This window comes from Trachypithecus francoisi, unplaced genomic scaffold (assembly GCF_009764315.1).
Source record: "Trachypithecus francoisi isolate TF-2019V2 unplaced genomic scaffold, Tfra_2.0 Lachesis_group16, whole genome shotgun sequence".
In the NCBI taxonomy this organism is placed as follows: Eukaryota; Metazoa; Chordata; class Mammalia; order Primates; family Cercopithecidae; genus Trachypithecus; species Trachypithecus francoisi.
Window position 1 is genome coordinate 62,607,838 of NW_022681461.1, and position 22,524 is coordinate 62,630,361.

The 22,524-nt window shown below is 41.7% G+C and overlaps 1 protein-coding gene, 1 long non-coding RNA gene and 1 pseudogene across 4 annotated transcripts; all 3 read right to left on the reverse strand.

Moving 5' to 3' along the window:
• Positions 1–430: 430 nt before the first annotated feature.
• NDUFB6 (NADH:ubiquinone oxidoreductase subunit B6) lies at positions 431–20,865 on the reverse strand. 3 transcript variants are annotated; one of them, XM_033237542.1, is made up of 4 exons: positions 20,406–20,865; positions 18,499–18,591; positions 6,596–6,640; positions 436–692 (listed from the first exon to the last, which is right to left on the reverse strand). In XM_033237542.1, exons 1-4 carry the CDS (start codon positions 20,583–20,585, stop codon positions 624–626), a joined length of 387 nt encoding a protein of 128 aa, XP_033093433.1. In that variant the 5' UTR covers positions 20,586–20,865; the 3' UTR covers positions 436–623. The 3 variants fall into 3 exon arrangements, with proteins under 3 accessions (XP_033093435.1, XP_033093433.1, XP_033093434.1); XM_033237544.1 differs by lacking the exon at positions 6,596–6,640 and having other exon boundaries at positions 431–692; positions 20,406–20,724; XM_033237543.1 differs by lacking the exons at positions 436–692; positions 6,596–6,640 and adding an exon at positions 15,741–16,111 and having other exon boundaries at positions 20,406–20,725.
• On the reverse strand, positions 9,620–12,767 carry LOC117098713. Its single transcript, XR_004443557.1, has 2 exons — positions 11,249–12,767; positions 9,620–11,123 (listed from the first exon to the last, which is right to left on the reverse strand). It is a non-coding gene; the product is annotated as an uncharacterized LOC117098713 (long non-coding RNA).
• LOC117098708 lies at positions 13,680–15,105 on the reverse strand (annotated as a pseudogene).
• Positions 20,866–22,524: the final 1,659 nt, after the last annotated feature.

Below are 22,524 nucleotides of genomic sequence, written 5' to 3' on the forward strand. Positions count from 1 at the left end.
CTCACTGCAAGCTCTGCCTTCCGGGTTCACGCCATTCTCCTGCCTCAGCCTCCCGAGTAGTTGGGACTACAGGCGCCCAACCACCACGCCCGGCTAATTTTTTTGTATTTTTAGTAGAGACAGGGTTTCACCGTGTTCGCCAGGATGGTCTTGATCTCCTGACCTCGTGATCTGCCCGCCTTGGCCTCCCAAAGTGCTGGGATTACAGGCATGAGCCACCGCGCCCAGCCAGAAAGATTTCCTTAAAACAAAAGTGCATGGAATTTCTGTTCTTATATTTGTTTATTGTGATAATTCACTGTTGCATACCCTGATACCAAATTAGAGTAAGTACTGTATAAGAAAAAAAAAAAAAAAACTAACACGTAACTACTTTTCCATACCCTGTTTTCCAAGTCAAGAATGACCAGAAAAAGTAGGTGGTCTCTCATTTTTTTTAGCATGTCCACTTTTTACTTATTGTTAAATTACTCAAAGAGTCTCAAATTGTACAATGCTGGAAAAGAAATATGACAATTTCTGAGATTAAACTTTATTAAAGTTACTTTTCCAGAAAATTCAGTAAATATGGTAATATAGGAACAAATTTAGGCTCATAAGCCTTTTAAGTTTTTACATAATCTTTAATGATGTTGATCAGGAAATTCTTTCATCGGTGGAATTACTTCTCCAGTCTCCAGAATTGTATCACCCTAGGAAAACAAAGATAGTTAGCAGAAAAATCTTAAGTCTACAGAGGTGATAGTTCTATTCTGTTCCATGTTTATCACATCTCATGGAAAATGTACTTGAGTTCTGGCATTCCCTTTAAAAGGACCCTAGACAAAGTAGAAGCTGTCTAAATCTGAACAATCAGTATTCAAAATCTTCAGGTACAGTGAAATAATAGGGAAATTTTCATTCAGAAACAAAATAATTGAAAAGGGCACGAAAATTGTGTTCTCTAAGGGATAAAGGGATAATCTTTTATTTTGTATGGCCCCAATAAATGGAGGCCCCAGACAAGTTGCAAGGAAACATCTGCAGTTGCAGATAAGGAGGTAATGTACCCCCAGCAACTGAATGTGTTAAGCAATCACCAGTTTTCTGATTGGCTTACATATTGAATACAGAATACAAACTTTTGCTAGGTAACTGGTCCAGGTGTCTTTTCAATTCTTGATATAGTGTGTGGGCAAAAAGGCATGGGCTTTGAAGCCAGAACCAAGTGGTAAGAATCTTGGGACCTCCACTGACAAGCTGTATAGTTTTAAGATTATTCAATTTCCGCCGGGCGCGGTGGCTCAAGCCTGTAATCCCAGCACTTTGGGAGTCTGAGACGGGTGGATCACGAGGTCAGGAGATCGAGACTATGCTGGCTAACACGGTGAAACCCCGTCTCTACTAAAAAAATACAAAAAACTAGCCGGGCGTGGTGGCGGGCGCCTGTAGTCCCAGCTACTCGGGAGGCTGAGGCAGGAGAATGGCGTGAACCCGGGAGGCGGAGCTTGCAGTGAGCTGAAGTGAGCTGAGATCCAGCCACTGCACTCCAGCCCGGGCGGCAGAGCAAGACTCTATCTCAAAAAAAAAAAAAAAAAAAAAAAAAAGATTATTCAATTTCAGTTTCAGCCATGTGTTTAAGATAACAGATTCTATTAGCCTGCCAGTCGCTGAATGACTGGGAAGAGTAGAATTGTCTCCATCCCCACCCCAATCCCTGCCATTCCCTGACCGGTACTGCTCAGGATTATAATCCAATGAAAAAATATATTATGTTTAAGCCATTATACATTTGGGCAACAATTTGTTTTCATAGCTAGCATTATCCCAACAGAAATCAGTGCCTTGCAGTGGCACTAATGCTGCTGTAATAAAAATCAAGCTATAGGGCACTGGCTTAGCAGTCTGGTAGCAAAGATAAAAATGGAAACAAAAGGCAGTGGCAAACTATTTAGCAAAATATGTCCTATAACTTGGAAGCAGACTGCCTAATGAACTTGAGGTTCTAAAAGAAGTAGCTAGAAAAAAAGTTTATAGTATGTGTTTGGATCCTATTGGCTGCCTTGGGAACGTACTTTAAGAAGCATGAACTCAGGCAAAAAGTGGCTGATTTGAGAGGAGACATAAAAATGGAACGGAAGAGAGAACACCTTTGGTCCACGCTGGTGACTTTGTTCCTGACCAAAAAAAAAAAAAAAAAAGTTAATAAAATCTAAAAATCGGGCCAGTCATGGTGGCTCATGCCTGTAATCCCAGCACTTTGAGAGTCCAAGGCAGGAGGACTGCTTGAGGTCTAGAGTTCAAAACCAGGCTGGGTAAGAGTGGGACCCTCTATCTTAAAAATAAATAAAAAATCAGGACCTTGTGGTACTGGAAAATCAGACTACTTCAGAATTCCTAAACAGTAAGTTAACACAAGAGATCTAAGCAACAGAAGCCCAATAAAATTCAAACAGAGGGACACAGCACTATGGCAAAGATCAGTCTAAAATGAAGGTAGCCTGGCCAGGCGCGGTGGCTCAAGCCTGTAATCCCAGCTCTTTGGGAGGCCGAGACGGGCGGATCATGAGATCAGGAGATCAAGACCATCCTGGCTAACACGGTGAAACCCCGTCTCTACTAAAAAATACAAAAATCTAGCTGGACGAGGTGGCGGACGCCTGTAGTTCCAGCTACTCGGGAGGCTGAGGCGGGAGAATGGCATAAACCCGGGAGGCGGAGCTTGCAGTGAGCTGAGATCCGGCCACTGCACTCCAGCCTGGACGACAGAGCAAGCAAGACTGTCTCAAAAAAAAAAAAAAAATGAAGGTAGCCTTTGACCCAGTCTGCCTCAGATGGCCTCCACATAGCTGCCAATGAGGTGAGAGAGGCAGATGCATAAGGACAAAGAAATGAGAGAAGCTGGTAACTATGTATAGGAAAAACAGATACTGGCATGAGAAACTGACTAGAAGTAAACACATTAGATGCCTACCAAATATTTTTCTTTTCATGCTTCCAAATGTTAAGGGAAATGGCTGGACAAAGAAACCAAACATATAGTTTACAAAATCCTGCCAGAATGTCTGAAATTAAAACCACCTCTGGCATTCAACCTCCTGCAAGCAGGTGGCAGATTTTGAAGCCCATACAGCACCTAAGGAGGGCATGCTTCCCAGTACCACTTAGATGTGGTCTAGGTAGATAATGAAAAGAACAAACCCCCTGGACAGAGCCAGGAACCAGGAAGAACTACGGACAAAGGTGTTCTTTCAAGAAAACAAAATCAGTGCCCATTCAAGTAATTTCTCACAAGGGTTAGAAATGAGATTTCAGAATTGCTGAGAATCAGTGACTACTATGCTATCCAAATTATACCACTGAACAATGGGTGTGGTTGGGGGACAAGGATACAGTTAACCTCTTAGTTCACTGATCCTCAGATCAACAGAAGTCGTGTCTAAACCTGACATACTATTGTACATCATCTGGAGATCATGGATTTGAGGCCGGGTGCAGTGATGGAATGGGACTTGGGGATTTCTCCCTAAGGAGAGGGACTAAGTGTGTTATGCATGGGTAAAGAAAGAAGCAAAAAGCTGTTTGGTGACTAGAAATATGGAATGTAGCAGAAACTCCATGAACAGGGGCCTAGGAAATAGCAAAGAGCACACAGATAATATTTGGGAAGATGACAGTGAGTTTTAGCTAACAGAATTTGAGCAGAAGGCCGGGCGCGGTGGCTCAAGCCTGTAATCCCAGCACTTTGGGAGGCTGAGACGGGCGGATCACGAGGTCAGGAGATCGAGACCATCCTGGCTAACACGGTGAAACCCCGTCTCTACTAAAAATACAAAAAACTAGCCGGGCGAGGTGGCGGGCGCCTGTAGTCCCAGCTACTCCGGAGGCTGAGGCAGGAGAATGGCGTAAAACCCGGGAGGCGGAGCTTGCAGTGAGCTGAGATCCGGCCACTGCACTCCAGCCCGGGCGAAAGAGCAAGACTCCGTCTCAAAAAAAAAAAAAAAAAAAAAGAATTTGAGCAGAAGTGATGTGAGCTACTTCTAAGCTTAGACCCTAAAAATCATCCCGAGACATCCTGCCCTCTCTATCACGATCTTGGAGTCTCATATTCGAGAGGCACAGCTATTGGATTGAGGAGGATCACCTGATCCACAGTATTCTGTGATGTCAACAAGAAATAAACCTCTGTTTTGTTAAGCCACTGGGATTTGGAAGTTTGTTATTACTTGTCCTATTCTAAACATACATACAATGAGCATTCTTCAGTTCCTCAAAGGGGTCATGGCACAGAAACAGGAAAGAACCACAGTGGCAAAAAATACAGAAATATGAGAAATGCTACAGGATCCCTGATACGGTCTTCTGAATAGAGCTCTCCTTTTCCTTTGAACAGTAATGGCAAAATAAATTAACATTTAAATGGAATAAATGGAAGACTAAATAAATATAAATCGCCCAACTGGTAAAACCAGCAAGATAATTTCCTATTTTGAGACTATCTAGGCTATAACACACATCAGTGTTACACAATAAAACAAAAGGAGAAATCCCCTACTTTTTTTTTTTTTTTTTGAGGCAGGGTGCTCTGTCGCTCAGGCTGGAGTGCAGTGGCACCATCTTGGCTCACTGCAACCTGTGCCTCCCAGGTTCAGGCAATTCTTGTGCCTCAGCCTCCCCAGTAGCTAGGATTACAGGCATACACCACCATGCCCAGCTAATTTTTGTATTTTTATTAATAGTAGAGATGGAGTTTCACCATGTTGGCCAGGCTGGTCTCAAAATCCTGACCTCAGGTGACCCACCTGCCTCTGCCTCTCAAAGTGCTGGGATTACAGGTGTGAGCCACCATGCCCGGCCCCTACTTCCTCTTTTTTTTTTTTTTCCCCCGAGACAGAGTCTCATTCTGTGACCCAGGCTGGAGTACAGTGGCACAATCTCCGCACACTGCAACTTCCGCCTTCCAGGTTCAAGCAATTCTTGTGCCTCAGCCTCCAGGTAGCTGGGATTACAGGCGTGCACCACCACACCTGGCTTATTTTTGTATTTTTTTTTTTTCAGTAGAGATGATGTTTCACCATGTTGGCCAGGCTGGTCTTGAACTCCTAGCTTCAAGGGATCCACCCACCTCTGCTTCCCATAGTGCTGTAATTACAGGCGTGAGCCCCTGATACCCCCCTACTTTTTTTTTTTTTTTTTTTTTGCAATGGAGTTTCACTCTTGTTTCCCAGGCTGGAGTACAGTGGCACGATCTCGGCTCACTGCAACCTCCGCCTTCCAGTTTCAAGTAATTCTCCTGCCTCGGCCTCCCCAGTAGCTGTGATTACAGGCACCCGCCACCACGCACGGTAATTTTTGTATTTTTAATAGAGATGGGGTTTCACCATGTTGGCTAGGCTGGTCTTGAACTCCTGACCTCGTGATCCACCCACCTCAGCCTCCCAAAGTGCTGGGATTACAGGCATGAGCCACCGTGCCTGGCCACCCCCCAGCTATTTTCTAAAGCAGCGTTCCAACTGGGACAGTTGGCCAGTTTTGGTGGCCCTTCCTAAAATTCCCTTGTTGCAACAGATAATGATTACTGTGACTAAGTCATTCGATTAAAGCAAGAATCACACTAAGTTTTGTTATTTAAATTAAGGAATTTTGAGTTATGATCATTCATCATCTGTGACTAGAAATAGACAAGAACATAGTATGTATTCTACTATGCTAAATAATAGCCTCACAAATGGCTAGTAAAAATACCAACTACTGAGTCATCTTTTAATGGTAAAATAATTCATTTCAAATTAGTACTATAGCTCACACATTCATAGTATAAAATTTTTTTTTTTTTTTTTTTTTGAGACAGAGTCTTGCTCGGTCGCCCAGGCTGGAGTGCAGTGGTGTGATCTCGGCTCACTATAAGTTCCGCCTCCTGGGTTCACACCATTCTCCTGCCTCAGCCTCCCGAGCAGCTGGGACTACAGGCGCCCACCACCACGCCCAGCTAATTTTTTGTATTTTTAGTAGAGACGGGGTCTCACCGTGTTAGCCAAGATGGTCTCAATCTCCTGACCTCATGATCCACCCGCCTCGGACTCCCAAAGTGCTGGGATTATAGGCGTGAGCCACCGCACCCAGCCCATAGTATAAAATTTAAAACACCCACTAGTGGATGTTAAATTCACAGATGGACAACTTAAGGTCAAATCTTGAAAATGAAGTACAAAGCCATAGGACATGAGAGTTTTGAATTAATAACAGAAATTCAGTTGCTGTCACCATGCATGGATGTTTGCTTAGGCTCGTGCCCTAAGCTCTTTACCCAACACGAAACAGGACACAGTGAAAAACTTTTGGTACTTTCAACTCCCTTTAGGACCATCAAGGTCACAAAACACGTTTTACAGCCAGGTTGAAAATAAATGTGCTCACTTCCCATTTGAACTGTAATTGTTACCTTATGCTATTTCTTCCTTTTTTTTTTTTTTTTTTTAACAAGAACACACAAAACAGGGACTTAAACTGAAAGTGAGAAGGAAAAAACATTTTAATCTAATAATTGCTTGGAAAGGGAGGAAAAGGAGAGAGAAAAACAATAAACAAAAGAAAAATCAGAAGTTTTAAGACTTACAGGGAATATTCTGGCCTTCCTTTCAACTATGCCATATGGTTTTTCCTGTAATAAAAGTTAACTCTGTATTAATTATGGTGTTGAGTTTCTTCTGAAAATAAGAAATAGGTCATACCCCAAATTTTAACTTAAGCTCCAAACTTTCACAGAACTCCAGATTCACATATCCAACTGTTTACTCAACATCTCTACTTAGCTATCAAATAGGTATCTCAAACTTAACCAGGTCTGACACTTAACTTCTCCCATCCCCAAACTGCTCCTCCCCATGTCCCCCATCTCAGTAAATGGCACTTTTATTCCCCCAGTTATGAAAGCCAGAAACCTTGACTCCTCAGCAGAGCCTGTTGATTCTATCTTGAGAATATACCCTGAATCCAACTGGTTCTCATCACCAGCCCTGTCCAAGCCTTATCATATTTTCACCTCAACTACCACACAGCACCTACTAGCCACCCTGCTTCCACTTGTGCCCTCCTATGCAAATGAAAAGTCTATTCTCCACACTTCAAGGCAGAGTAAACTGATTCTTTTAAGATAGGTCACGCTGCTCAAAGTTTCATAATTCTTAGAGAAAAAGCCAGTCTTTTCTCCTTCACTCACTGTACTACAGCCACAGTGGCTCCCTTCCTAGGAGGCCAATTCAGTCAAGCCTGCTTGTGCCTCAAGGCCTTTGTACTTCAAGATTCCTCTACCTGAAATGTTCTTCTCCTAAATACTGCTTGGCCTGTATCCTCATTTCATTTATGTTTGTCTTCAAAGATCACTCCCTCAGAGAGGCCTAATTAAAATAGCAAGTGCTATCAGTCTCTAGTTTTTACCCTGCTTAATTCTTCTTTTATAGACTTGTTCTCCTATACATAATATACCTCTTTGTTTATATATTTATTACCAGTCTCTAAAACTGAACATTTCATGAGGGGAGGGACTCAATCTGCTCTGTTCACTGCTGTATCCTGGTGTTTAAAACAGTGCCTTGCACATAAGAGGTACTACATAAGTAATTGTTGAATATATGTACTTTTAATGCATATACATCTGCACAAGATACCACTGCTCAAAATTTAAAAGATTATTGGCATGATATAAAGCATAGAGAACTGGAACATGAGAGAAATTCAGAATACAATGTGAGGACTTTAAAATGTCTTTACATGCCAAAAGGCAAAAAGACACTGAAAAGTCATCCGAGAGATGCAGAATTCAATTAGGCAACAAAGGAGTGAGCTGAAGCAAACTGGTTGCAATCTTACTGAAGATGCAATCTTTTACCTACCCAAATCAAGAGAAAAAGTAAGGTAAGTGAGTGGCTTTGGAACCTGTACTGACATAAAATGTTTAACTAAATATGTACATCTATGGCTCAGGAAAAATCACCTGGAAGTGTGAACCCTCAGATAAGGAACCACATAACTACTGAATTGCCAACCTAGTAACTGCAGCTTGTTAAATTTACTTCTCCTAGAAATGTCTTTTCGATCCCAGAAAAATGTAGTTACATTTAGATATGATAAAGGAAGTTAAACCCAGAGTATAAATAAGTGAATGTGTCAACTTTTAAAAGTTCTGAAAACATTGGTACATTCCATACATTCTGTTGGTTAGAGTTTGTAATGTATAAGATAATCTGGCTAACAGAGGTTTTAAAAAATTAGGTTTAGGATTCTAGGTATAATGCATAATTGATTTAGATTTGTGATTTCAGGTTGAAAAAAATTACTTCTTAGAATCATAAACTTAACATATAAATACTTCAAAATAAAATTGAACACACAAAATGTACAAATACAATTGAAAATATTTAAGAGAATTTGGCTATGTTTGTAAATGGAATTGTTTCAGAAGAGTTCAACTTCAATTAATCCAAAGATGGTAAAAACAAAGGAGATTATTATTTTACTAGATGCATAGTTTAATAGAACCTTAAAACTGAATTTAAAGAATTAGGAAAAAATTATGTTTTATATAAAGAACTGAATATTAATCTGTATTTCAAGTCACTGTAACCAGTTCTTTCTGCACATAAAAATCACTCTTGGATGTTAAACTTTCACTGACAGAAAGTAATATATTTTCTTCTCTAGGGTCTTACATGCCAAAATAGTGAAAACATAACAGATGTATAATGAAATGAAGTAGCCTTTTTATGAACATAAAGTTTTTTTAAGCCCATCAACAACAGAAATCTAAACTATTCTCTGACCCTTAGAGAGATAAATTGTTAGCCCTTTTCAATGGCTGTAGAGAGAGTTTGTGTTGGTTTGTAATGTGAAAATCCCCTAACCCAACTGTAATTCCTCTTAGAACTAATAATCTCATGTTTGTAACACATAAGATAGGCCATGTCCACTTGGACATCTCCAAAACTGCCATGGCAGCAGATGCTCCTAAAAAATTCACTTTTTTTTTTTTTTTGAGACGGAGTCTCGTTATATCGCCCAGGCTAGAGAGCGCAGTGGCCCGATCTCGACTCACTGCAACTTCTGCCTCCTGGGTTCTAGCAATTCTTCTGCCTCAGCCTCCTGAGTAGCTGGGATCACAGGCACACGCCACCAAGCCCAGCCAATTTTTTGTATTTACTATTAGTAGAGACGAGGTTTCGCTATGTTGCCCAGGCTGGTCTCAAACTCCTGAGCTCAAGCAATCCACCCGCCTCAGCCTCCCAAAGTGCTAGATTATAGGCATGAGCCACTGCACCCGGCCTAAAAAAATTCACTTCTATCCTATCATCGGAAAGCCCTCCCTTCCAATACCCTACTTATAATTTCCAAGGCTAGAGATTTTACAGTGATAAATGACTGTGAACTTTGGTTTTATCCCCAGCTTAATCAACCACCATCTTCAGGTGTTTCTTCCTTTAAAAGTGTCTCTGGCTCTATTCTTCTTCATCCCTGCTATCTTCACCCTAACCAGATTCTCAACTGACATCTACTAAAATCCAGCGGCCTCCAGCTGATCTGCCCTGCTGTCAGAACTTTCTTCCCTTCAATTCACCCTATGTTTCAATGTTTTTCTTCATTTTCCTCAATGTATCACATTCAAGTCACTCTCCCATTAAAAAAATGGAAAGCTTCCCATTGTCTATCACATGCAGTTCGACTTCATCTATCTAACTTTCAAGACCTTCCAGAAATTGGTTCCAGACTACCTAGTCAACAGACCTTCCATTCTAGTCAGCTCCTCAGTCTTAAGTACATATGGCCATGTTCATTACTGACTCCATTATCTTTGCTTCTAACAGGAATTAACTTTTTTCCTCCATACTCTTTCCCAAATTATACCTGTCTTCCAACTTTACTATAAAGTCTTTGAGATCAGGAATTTGGTCTTGTATATTCTTTCTATAGCAATAAAGGAAGAGGACATGCTAGGCACTCCGTATTTGTTAATCAAGGGGCTTAATCTGCTTATTACACAGAACAAAGATGTCAGCAATCAGAATTTTAAAGAGCCTATACAATCAATAGAGAACACAATCACAGAGAATAAGTCATGTTGGGGGCAGGAGTGTTTTGAAAACCCCCCAAAATTTTGGTTGTTTCACTCTCCTGTCAATAGGCTAACAGAAAAGCCAATATCCATTGCATTAGCTATAATTTGTTAGGCAGTCCTTAACTTCTGTCTTTACTCTGAAATAATTTTAAACTTACATAAGGCTGCAAGAATGAAAAAAAAGAATTTTTTCCTTGAATCACTTTATAGTAAATTGCTGACTAGTTTATTACTCTAGTGTACTTCCTACAAAGACAATATTCTTAAAATAATTACAATACAACTATCAAGATCAGGAAATTAGCACTCATACATTACTATCTCTACCTGGTCTAAAAAAATCCATTCAGATTTTCCCAACTGTCTCAATAATTGTTTGGACTTACCAGAAAATCCCCTTACATGACATGTTCTCCATTGATTGCGTAGGCTCTTTAAAATTCTGACTGCCAACACCATCACTGTTCTTACAGATAATGCAATTATGCCTATTAATGAAGAATTGCATTTAGGTGGCATACCTCTTTATTCTTCCTCAAACTGGAATAATATTAAAGCTGTTCTTTAACATTCACGTTCTTGACATTTCTGAAGGTATAATGCCTATAATGATGCAGAATAGCCCCTCTGTTTGGGTTTATCTTCTGTTTCCTCATGTGAATTTAATCAATAAATTATATTCAGGTTATGCACCTTTGGCAGGAACATCACAAAAGTAATGCTATGTTCTTATTTCAGCCTATCAAGTAACACACAATTTCAGTTTGCCCCATTATCGAAAATGTTAGACGCCTTGGCTAAGGTGGCATCTGCCAGATTTCTCTACTACAAAGACACTCTTTCCCCCTTTGTAACAAATAAGTACTTTGAGGATAAGTACTTTACACTTAGTATTAGCATCCTCCTTTTTTTTTGAATTTTCTTTTTGATTGAGATGGGAGTCTCACTGTGTCACCCAGGGTGGATGGAGTACAGTGGGCAGCACAATCGTAGCTCATTGCAGGCTCCACATCCTGGGCTCAAGCGATCCTCCTGCCTCAGCCTCCTGAATAGCTGGGACTACTCGGCTCTTTTTCTTTTCTTTTTTTTAGGGATGGGGATGGGGTCTCATTATGTTGCCCAGGTTGATCTCAAAGTCTTGGCCTCAAGTGGTCCTCCCACCTCAGCCTCCCAAAGTGGTGGGATTCCAGGTGTTAGCCACTGTGCCCAGACTAATGTTAGCATCTTTTGATGTTCCTTAGCTGAATTAAATATTACTATGATGATTCTCAAATGGTAATTTTTCTATCATTCAGCAAATTATTGCATCAAAAAGCTTTCTTTTCTACCCATTTATTATTTCACTTATTTATATCAGTTTACACTCATGGATTTTCATTTTACTGAGGTGACTATCATCTATTACTATCATTATTTATTTTGATGCTCAAATTGCCCTAGTAGGAGTCCTTGCAAACTGACTCTGTGTCCTTTGAAATATGTTCTCATCATTCTTTCAGCACTTCTTTACTTTCTGGCACAATAATATGTTCCAAGTTCATCTTATACTTTCTCTCCTCCCGCCCTGGAATCGGCCATTGCTCTGAGCTCTGGGTCCTTTCAGTGGATATCTGTATTTAGAAAATAAGACCTGGCTTCTAGTGGCAATGTTTCCAGGCCTTCTCAGTGGACAGAACTAGAGAATATGTACACGCAGATACACATCCACATTTACATCTATATCTATTTCTAGGTCTATCAATACATTTTAAAAACCATGAGTTCACACCAGTACTTCCAATTCCATTCCACCACCACAAGCTTTTCTTCCTTTTCACATATATAACTCCCTTTTCTGGCAGTGAGAATCCTGGGTCCCTTTATCATCAACATATGTACTCACAGGCATACCTCACCTTATTGCACTTTGCTTTACTGCACTTCACATATGTTGTGTTTTCTTATAAACAGAAGGTTTTAGTAACCCCGAGACAAGCAACTCTATCAGTGCCATTTTTCTTTTTTTCTCAAAAATCTTTATTGCTTTTCTCGATTATACAACAAATGTAAAAATTCAAATATTACGAAATGACTTTTTAAAAAAAGTGCATTATAACATGTTATAAAATAAATGCCCATTTCAAAAAAATTCAAGTATCATAAAATACATGATTTAGAAAATGAGTCCTCTGTAATTCAGTCCCACCCCCATGTCCCCCAGGATTACTGCTGTTCAGATCAGCATGTTTACTTCCAGATTGTCTCTGTGCACCCACCACTTGCACTGCTGACATGAGCTCCATATTATCTGAGATGATAGTAACTATGACAAATGGAGCAGAAGCAGGGTTCAGCTGCCTTGCACTGAACAGCTTCCAGTTTCTACATAGAAACACTTTCTTCATAAAAGCTTGAAACTGCAACATAGTTAGCACTATGTAAACGTATCAGGTTGAATCATGAAGTTAATGATCACTCCCCATTTTTGGCCTAGAAAAATGGCAGTTTCATGTAGTTCGACATAATAGCTATGGTCCTACTCATAGACATTGGGAGGTTTCCTACTTTTTGCCATCATAAACAATTCAGCAGGCCAGGTGCAGTGGCTCACGCTTGTAATCCCACACTTTGGGAGGCCAAAGCGGGCAGATCACCTGAGGTCAGGAGTTCGAGACCAGTGTGGCCAACAGGGCAAAAGCCTATCTCTACTAAAAATACAAAAAGTAGCCAACTATGGTGGTGGACACCTATAATCCCAGGTAGTTGGGAGGCTGAGGCAGGAGAATCGCTTGAACCCAGGAGGCAGAGGTTGCAGGCAGCTGAGATTGTGCCACTGCAACTTTAGCTACGAGACACAGTGAGACCCTGTCTCAAAAAAAAAAAAAAAAAAAAAAAAAAAAAAAGGCCAGCAGTGAACGTCCTTGTATGTTCTTTATGGAGTACAAACATCTTACCCCAAAGCACGACACCTCTCTTTTGGGCATTTAGAAGAGTCAAAAAGGATAGAGTTGCCCATGTGCCATGGAAATGGAGACCCAAGAGACAGCTGATGCATAAACAACTTGTCCCTCAAACAAGAGTGGTTAACTTCAACCATAACACCGTTTTAGTATAGTGACCACACCACATGAGCAAACCAAATATTGGTAAAAGCAGAGAACAGAAGAATTCCTGAGCTCAGGACAATTCTTATCCCTACCGACAACTCACAATACGTCCAGTGAGTACCCCAAAGCTGTCCTCTGGAAGTTGGGCTGTCAGAAGGTATAAAAAATGATTCAGGCCAGGCACAGAGGCTCACACCTGTAATCCCAGCACTTTAGGAGGCCAAGGCAGGTGGATCATCTGAGGTCAGGAGTTCAAGACCAGCCTGACCCACATGGTGAAACCCTGTCTCTACTAAAAACACAAAAATTAGCCAGGCATGGTGGCACATGCCTGTAATCCCAGCTACTTGGGAGGCTGAGGCAGGAGAATCACTTGAACCCCGGAGGCGGAGGTTGCAGTGAGCTGAGATCGCACCACTACACTCCAGCCTGGGCAACAAAAGTGAAACTACATCTACAAAAAACAAACAACGATTCAGAAATGTACTGAAATCAGATTTGCTGGAAATGTTTTTTTCCAGGAGCTACTGGACAAAAAAAAAAGGCACCTGTTAAAATTATGCCCACGTCAGGCCTCGAGCGAAGACGAGAATGTGGTGTGTACGTGTCACTGGCACTTTCGCACAGGCCACTTCCTCTTCAACCTTGTCTCGGGTTTGTAGATTCTGTTCAGGTCATAGCTGGTCTTGGATGGTTTTCTTATGGGAGATAATGTGCACTAATTTTAGGTTCTCTGACGTAAAAAGCAGGCCATAAAAATATTCCTAGTCCACTTCTCTTCCGTCTTGTTCTTTAATTGCTTCCACCCAGCGTAGGAATGATGGTACGTTTCTGCTATTACGTGATCCAGGTTCCTGGTGCTGAAGAGGATCCTGCTCTCCCTGTTACTGTAGGGGTTGATGGAGTATCTCGACAAGCAGCCATGCATGTCAAAGGGACTCTGGCAGGAGAACTAGCCTTCCGGTGTGCAGAGACGACTGCCACCCTTGGCTCCTCTGTCGAAGTAGATGCCGTTGCACTGCACAGACTAGAGCTTCTGGCATATGAAGCGGAGGATCTGCAGGAATTCCTCCTGAACCTCTGAACCCACCATGGAGGAGCAGGAGCTCACCTCTCTCAGGTAACTCTGGATCTGGCTCTCACAGCTGTATCTCAGCCAGACTTATTCCAAAATTGGGACTCCAAGCCTTCAAACCACAGCAGGTCCTCAGCCCGGGTGTCGGCTGTGATATTCTGGCTGACGTTGTACAGGTCGGCCAGCAGCCTCTGCCTCTGCGTGGCCTGCTCATCACACAGTAGCTGTCGGGCGGCCTGGATGAGCCAAGCGTGCGCCTCGCGAAAAGCACTAAGGAAGCGCCTGATGTCACTCACATATCCCTGCCAGGCCTGGCCCGAGGTGAGCAGCACAAGCTCAGCATTGTCGAGGACGCTGGGGAAGTAGTCTTCGGTCAGCTCCATGCCATCCTCGTACAGGCACAGCCGGGAGCCGTGCTCAGGGAGCTGGAAGTGGAGGCAGCCCTTGCGCAGCACCTCCCTGCAGCTCCTGCCCGCCACGCCAAACTTCCTCCAGCTGCACAGGGCCCGCAGAGTCACGGTCTTGGGCTTCTGGAGCACTGCAGATGTCCTCAAGGCCTCTGGGCCCTGCAGGGAGCGGCACCTGCTGGCCAGCTGCTCAAGCCGGTCCTGGCCCCGGCCGCTGGAGTCTACACCAGGTGTGCTCTGCAAAGCTGGCATGGGCCGGGCCCCAATCCCGGAAACTCAGTGCCATTTTTCTAAGAGCATGTGTTCACTTCCCATCTCTGTGCAATATTTTGGTAATTCTCCCAATATTTGAAACTTTTTCAGATGGAGTCTCACTCTGTCACCCAGGCTGGAGTGCAGTGGCAGGATCTTGGCTCATTGCAACCTCATTCTCCCAGGTTCAAGGTATTCTCCTGCCTCAGCCTCCCGAATGGCTGGGACTACAGACGTGCACCACCACATCCGGCTAATTTTTGTATTTTCAGTAGAGATGGGGTTTCACCATGTTGGCCAGGCTGATCTCGAACTCCTGACCTCAACTGATTTGCCCACCTCATCCTCCCAAAGTACTGGGATTACAGGTGTGAGCCACCGCGCCTGGCTTCAAACTTTGTCATTATTGTTATATTAATATTTGTTATAGTAATCTGCACTCAGTGATTCTTGATGTTACTACTATAAATTTTAGGGGCAACACAGATCACACCCATATAAGATAGTGAATTTAATCAGTAAATGTTGTGTGTTGTGACTGTTCCACCAACTGGTCATTCCCCACCTCTCTCCCTCTCCTTGGACCGTCCTATTCCCTGAGACACAACAATATTGAAATTAGGCCAACTAATAATACTACAATGACCTCCAACTGTTCAAATAAAAGGAAGAGCTGCATGTTTCTCACTTTATATCAAAAGCCACTTGGTAGGCTGAGGCAGGAGAACTGCTTGAACCTGGGAGGCGGAGGTTGCAGTGAGCCAAGATGGCACCACTGCACTCCAGCCCGGGTGACACAGCAAGACCTTGTTTCAAAAAGAAGAAAAAAAAAAAAAAAGATAGTGATTCCTCTGATGGATCAAGCAAAGTAAATGGAAAATCTTCTGGGAAAGAATTTACCATCCTATATGCCACTAAGAAGATTCGTGATTAATAGGAGGAGGTCAAAGTATCAACATGAACAAGAGTTTGGAAGAAGTTGATTTCAACTCTTGTGGATGACTTTGAGGGGTTCAAGACTTCGGTGCTGGAAGGAACTCTCAATGTAGTGGATATAGCAAAAGAACTAGAATTAGAAGTGGAGCCTAAAGATGTGACTGAAGTGCCTCAATCACATGATAAAGCTTGATAGATGAGAAGTTGCTCCTTTTGGATGAGCAAACAAAGTGGTTTCTTGAGATGGAATCTGCTCCAGGTGAAGATGCTATGAATATTGTTGAAATGACAACGAAAGATTTCAAATATTACATAAACGTAGTTGATAAAGCAGCGGCATGGTTTCAAAGGCCTGACTCCAAAAGTTCTACTGTGGGTAAAATGCTATCAAACAGCATCTCATGCTACAGAGATATCTTTCATGAAAATAAAAGTCAATAGATATGGCAAACCTCAGTGTTGTCAAATATAAATATATATATAATTTTTTTTTTTTTTTTGAGATGGAGTCTTGCTCTGTTGCCCAGGCTGGAGTGCAGTGGTACAACCTCAGCTCACTGCAACCTCCGCTTCCCCGGTTCAAGCGATTCTCCTGCCTCAGCCTCCCGAGTAGCTGGGATTACGGGCACCCACCGCTACGCCCAGCTAATTTTTGTATTTTTAGTAGAGACAGGGTTTCACCATCTTGGCCAGGCTGGTCTTGAACTCCTCACCTCGTGATCTACCTGCCTTGGCCTCCCAAAGTGGTGGGATTACAGGCGTGAGCCACTGTGTCCAACCTGTTGTCTTACACTAAGAAATTGCCACAGCCACTCCAGCCTGCAACAACTATCACCCTGATCAGTCAGCAATTATCAACATCGAAGCAACACCTTCCACTAGCAAAAAGATCATACTCAGATGACCGTTAGCATTTTTTAGCAATGAAGTTTTTTTTTCTTTTTTTTTTTTTTTTTTTTAGAGGGAGTCTCGCTCTGTCGCCAGGCTGGAGTGCAAAGGCACGATCTCAGCTCACTGCAACCTCTGCCTCCCAGGGTCAAGTGATTCTTCTGCCTCAATCTCCTGAGTAGCTGGGGCTACAGGCACACGCCACCATGCCTAGCTAATTTTTTTTATTTTTAGTAGAGGTGGGGTTTCACCATGTTGGCCAGAATGGTCTCTATCTCTTGACCTCGTGATCTACCCACCTCGGCCTCGCAAAGTGCTGGGATTACAGGTGTGAGCCACTGTGCCCGGCCTGCTTTTTTAAGGCAGGATATCACCCTGGCACCTAGGCTGGAGTGCAGTGGTGCAATCACAGTTTATTGTAGCCTTGACCTCCTGGGCTCAAGGAATCCTATCTCAGCCTCTTGAGTAGCTGGGATTACAGGTGTGGACCACCACATCCAGCTATTTTTTTTTTTTTTTTGTAGAGATGGAGTCTCACTATGTTGCCCAGGCTGGTCAAACTTCTGGCCTCAAGCAATCTTCCTGCCTTGGTCTCTCCAAGTGCTAGGGCTACAGGTGGGAGCCGCCACACATGGCCCAGCAATAAAGTATTTTTAAATTAAAGCATATACATTGTTCTTTTACACATACTGCTATTACACACTTAGACTATAGCACAGTGTAAACATAACTTTTATATGCACTAGAAAGCCAAAAAATTTGTGTAAATCATTTTGGTAGTCTAGAACCAAAGAATACTTTTGGAACTGCAGTGGTCTAGAACCAATTCTGTAGTATCTCTGAGGTATGCCTGTATTTGATCAATCTCCCTATATATAACCCATCTCCTGTCACCACAACCACATCCCAGCATGAATACCTGCCTCACCTCATTCAGGTTCTGACATCTTACTCTAAGTTACCACTTGCCTCACTGCCTCATACCATCCTTCTTCCAGATGTCCTCCTCCCTCTGCTCAGGTACTAATATCCTATTCTAGGTTGTTGCCACTGTTGCTCCCCAAACAGATGTGCTCACCCTTCTCCCCTGCAACCCACTCAGGATCTAACACCCCTCTCTTGGAATGCCCTCCTCACTCTTTTGTGTTCCAACACTCCACTGCTCCCTCTGCCATGCCACTTCCCAAAATGCATGCCCTTCTCATTCTGCCTGGGATCCAACACCCTGCACCAGACTGAGCATTTAAAATACCATGACTGGCTCAGTTCAATCAGCCCATGCAAGATCTGTATCAGTGAAAAAGTGCAGGCATCTGGACATCCTGAGTTCTAAATAAATAAAAGTTGTGAAGAACCAGATAAAATGAAGGAAACAAATGGGATGATGACAAAGATAAGCTTTGTCTATTTTGAATTTTTATCTTATACCAGATATAGGTTTCTAAAAAGGAGCAGAAATTCTTTTCTCCCTTCCTATTCATGACCCCAAATTTACCCTAGTATTATTAGCTCACTACATTCTTATCTCTTAAATACCAATTTCTATGAAGAAATCCATTTCAAATTGTAAACTAGTATAGTCACAATATTTTTTTTAAAACTATACACAATTATATAACTTTCATTAAACCTTTTACCTAAGAGAATTCAAAGTACTTCAAAATCCATTTATAAGTGGCAGATTATTTCCACTAAGTAGGCTAAGATATCCACATAGAAAATAATTTTGGACAATATAAAAATAAATTCTGAAAAGGACATACTTACAGACACATGATACTTCATGTAATAATGAATAATCCAGGCAGGTACAAGTAGATGAGTGAAAATAAAGATACTCTTTTGGTATACCCCATGGACCTGGGGGGAAAAAACACGTACACAAAATAAACATATCCCATTTTTCATATTTATAGCAGAACAAAAGGCATCAATGATGTAACAATGTCATTATTTTACAAAACTCTAAGTGGTACGTATTTTCTTATAGTCTGTAGGTAACCTCATCTACTCAAATATTCTTAGTAAATGCAGAGTCCACTAGAAGATACCTACAAAGTCCAGACCAAAATGCTTAAGTAATATTTTGCAAGACCATAGCAAAGCATTTATAGATTTTTAAAAGACTTTAAAAAATACCCTTATAAGCTTGTTAAAGATAAAATAGAGCAAAATAATGAAATAATAATTTTAATGTATTTAACCAGAGTAATCAAACCTACATAATTTTTCAGGTGTAGTCATCTCCCTTATTTATCGATCAATGGCACTCACATTATTTTTGGTATAAGGCAGAAAACCTTGACAACACCAATGCTGGAAAAAGGACATTTTACATACTAAGATGGGTGTCCCAAACTCACTCCAAAATGCCCTCTGCAACACTATTTTAAAAAAGAACTAAAAATGGAACTTTCCCATGTCCTCCAATTTGATTAAAAAACACTTATCCATTCAAGGAAGGGACAATCAAGAATCTAAGAAGTATAACAGATATGATTATAAAAGAATAAATTAAAGTAAGGTAAGGTGAATTTCAACACATGATAATTTATTTACTTCCTTTTATCACTGGCTGACGGATGGGATGTCAACTTAAATCAGTGACTGCCAATATCCCGATAATGTCAGAGATACAAAGGGTGAGAGAAGAGTTGAATTTTACCACCATAAATAAGTATCCAATACTACTTTCTCAGAAAAAATTTTCAACAATTCTATTGCACTAGACTTTGTAGCACAGTAAGAAATAGGTACATGTTGATTTCAATATGAACTCCTTCAATTCCTAGCTCCCTGACCACCGGCAAATCACTGAATCTTTGTAGGCCTCAGTTTCTTCACATTTAAAGTGAGAATTAGGAATATCTACCTTGCAGGAATAAAGACATGAAGTAACACTTGTAAAACCCTCAGTAGAGTGCCAAGCACACAGCAAGCACCCAGGTGTTACTTACTATTATTACTACTATTATCAGTAAGTGTTGTAGGTAACTGAAAGCAATTCTGAGATGTTTATCACCCATAACAGACCTCAAGAAAATGCCCAGAGGCCTTGAAAATAAATTTCTTGAATGAGTGATTTTCTTCAAAGTCCAAAATGTCATTTTTTAACGAAACACTGTGTTAAAAGTACAGAACGGTAGTTTAGAAAGGTAGCTCTTGAATGTGACTCACAAGGCATACCAACAGGACCCTGTCTTTTACGGGGATCACATGGGGCTGTACTACCAGCTAGGGGCTAGCTGTGCCCTCTGGAAGTTGTATACTGTGTTACTTGATCTCTAGAACGTCACACTTAAAAGTTAGACAAGTGTCCTCAAATACTTAAATCACAGAATTTTAATTCTAGCGAGTCCTTGGCTATTACTCTGAGGGAAGATTTCTACAGTCAAAAGAGAACCAAATGTGCAGCGTCCTGGAAAACCTAAGTATTAAAATTCGCCCCCGTCTCACCGTACTTGACAATAAAAGGCATGAGTCTCTCAAACCCATACATATTCCCGGACTCCTGCCTCCCGGGACTCCAGGAGCACTCTCGGGACTGGCCAGTGTTTCCCAGCACGGAGCGGTTATCAGTCCTTGGTGTGGCTGCAGGGAGCGGACGCTCAGTGTCCGGGCTGCCGGCCGCGGTTGGGTGTGTTGAGGGGGGACCGGGGAGGTCTGTCACTCACCGTTTTCCTCCAAGGGGATTTATTCTCCAAAAACTTATTCCAGAACTTCTCCATAGGCCACATCTTCTGTGGGGGCAGCACCGGCTCCCGAGGGCTCAGCTCCTGATCCTTCAGCCATCGCCTTCTCAGCTCTCGCAGCTGTTGCAGCCGCAGTTTCTCATCCGGAGTATACCCCGTCATGTCTCCGCTGGTACCAAGGCAAAAGGACACGACCCACCCTCGAACTAGGGACTAGTTACTTAAGCTCCCTCCCGCTCTGCAAAGCGACCTTGCGGGAACGCCGGGCGCCGCGCTCGGTTATTACGTCACATCCTGGTCCTGCCTCTGCAGGGGCCCCAGAGTCCTAAGTGTCCGGGCATGCGCAAAGCTTTCCACCTCCAATTCTCTCTCCGCTCGCTTCCGCTATACCCGACCAGATTATTACGGGGTGGGGACAAGGAGTACTCTTAGTTGTGAGGCCTGGGGAAAGTGACAGATTAGACGAAAGTATGCTAAATTAGAGGACTGGAGGTTTGGCTAAGGAAGAACTTGTATGCTGGGAGCAGGAAGGATAAGCATAAGTGTTTCAGTGAATATGCTGTCCAGATACGAAATTATTTGCTTGCCTCTACCACCTTGGAATGACCTAGAGAGTGTATGAAAATAGTTAACATCCAAGTTCAAATCCCAGCTGTGCCAGTAACTGCTGAAGTGCCCCAGGCAGCTGTCTCATCTGTCCCTCCATCTGTACAGAAATAGTGAAAAAAGTAGCTTAATATCTAGCAAAATTGCATGGATGCATTCATACTTTCACCCAAAAATACGTGTGGTGAAAATATGAACGGGCATGCACGACTATTCAGCATGATTCATAATACCAAAATATTGGAAATTACCCCCAAATTCCTAAATAAAGGAATGCTTAAATAAATTATAGTACAACAGTCGAAAGACAGCGTTACAATGAATTAGTTTAAAAATCTTAATTGACTCTTATTTGTGATTCTAGACTCAGAAAACACCCCATTCTATAAAGTGGAATGAGTGTTCTGATCAGCTGAGCAGAGGCGGTTGGTTTTATTGGCAAATAGGGGCTGAAGAAAGCAGAAACAGAACAAAAAGCGGACTCATCGTTTCAAAGTTATTTTTCTCTTACAGTTAAAGCAGAAGGAACTTCCTTGTTTCACTGACTCAGGCTTAGGGGAATTTCCCATTTTTTGGACAACTGGCCCATTTCAAAGTTCAGTTCGATTACGTTGTACTTAGCACAAACGACTCCATTCTGATTTGGTCTGGTCTGCTGGGGCCTAGTGCATGAAGCTAGTCCAAAACAGTGGCTTCCCAAAAACTTTCACACAACAAAGCAATGAAATGCTAATATAATTGAGAAAAGTAATAGGGAAGAACTCTATATACATCTGTGGTGTGATTTCCAGAATACATTATAAAGTGAGAAAAAATAAATGGATAGGAATTTATACAGTATGCTTTTACCCAAAAAGAGAAAGATGGTGGTAATTCCAATATATATACATATTTTCTTAAAATTTCAAAATAATGGGAATGAAAACAATTGAGGTTTTTGTAAGATGTTACCTATGGTGGAGGAAATAAATAGGATAGAGGAGACAGGGATAGAATCTAGACATCTCTGGAAACATCTTACTTCATACATTTGACTTTAGAACCAAGTAAATATTTCACATTGTGAAACTAAATTTAGCTTAAAGATGTCTCCCTATTTTGAGCCCTTATATAATGAACTGCAACCCAACTTAGTATGCAATTTAACTCACAGCTTAACTTAGGAATATACTTCTGTAACAAATAACTGAGTGTCAGTCAATCATCACAGGTGGTCGACTGATCAGCCCATGTTCAAATAAGGCAAAGGCCAACCTGTAGCCAATCAAGCTGTTTCCGTATCTCATTTCTGTTTTTTTTCTATGAGTGCTGCCTGGCCTGTTTGTGGAATGATACTTTCTGAACCTCCTGTGGTTCTGAGGGCTTTCTGATTCTCAAATTGGTCATTGCTCAATTAATTTCTGCTAAATTTAATTTTTCTAAAGTTTTAATTTTAGCAATATCATTATAAAACAAAATTAAATTTACAAAACGCAGTCCTTAAAAAGTCAAGTAA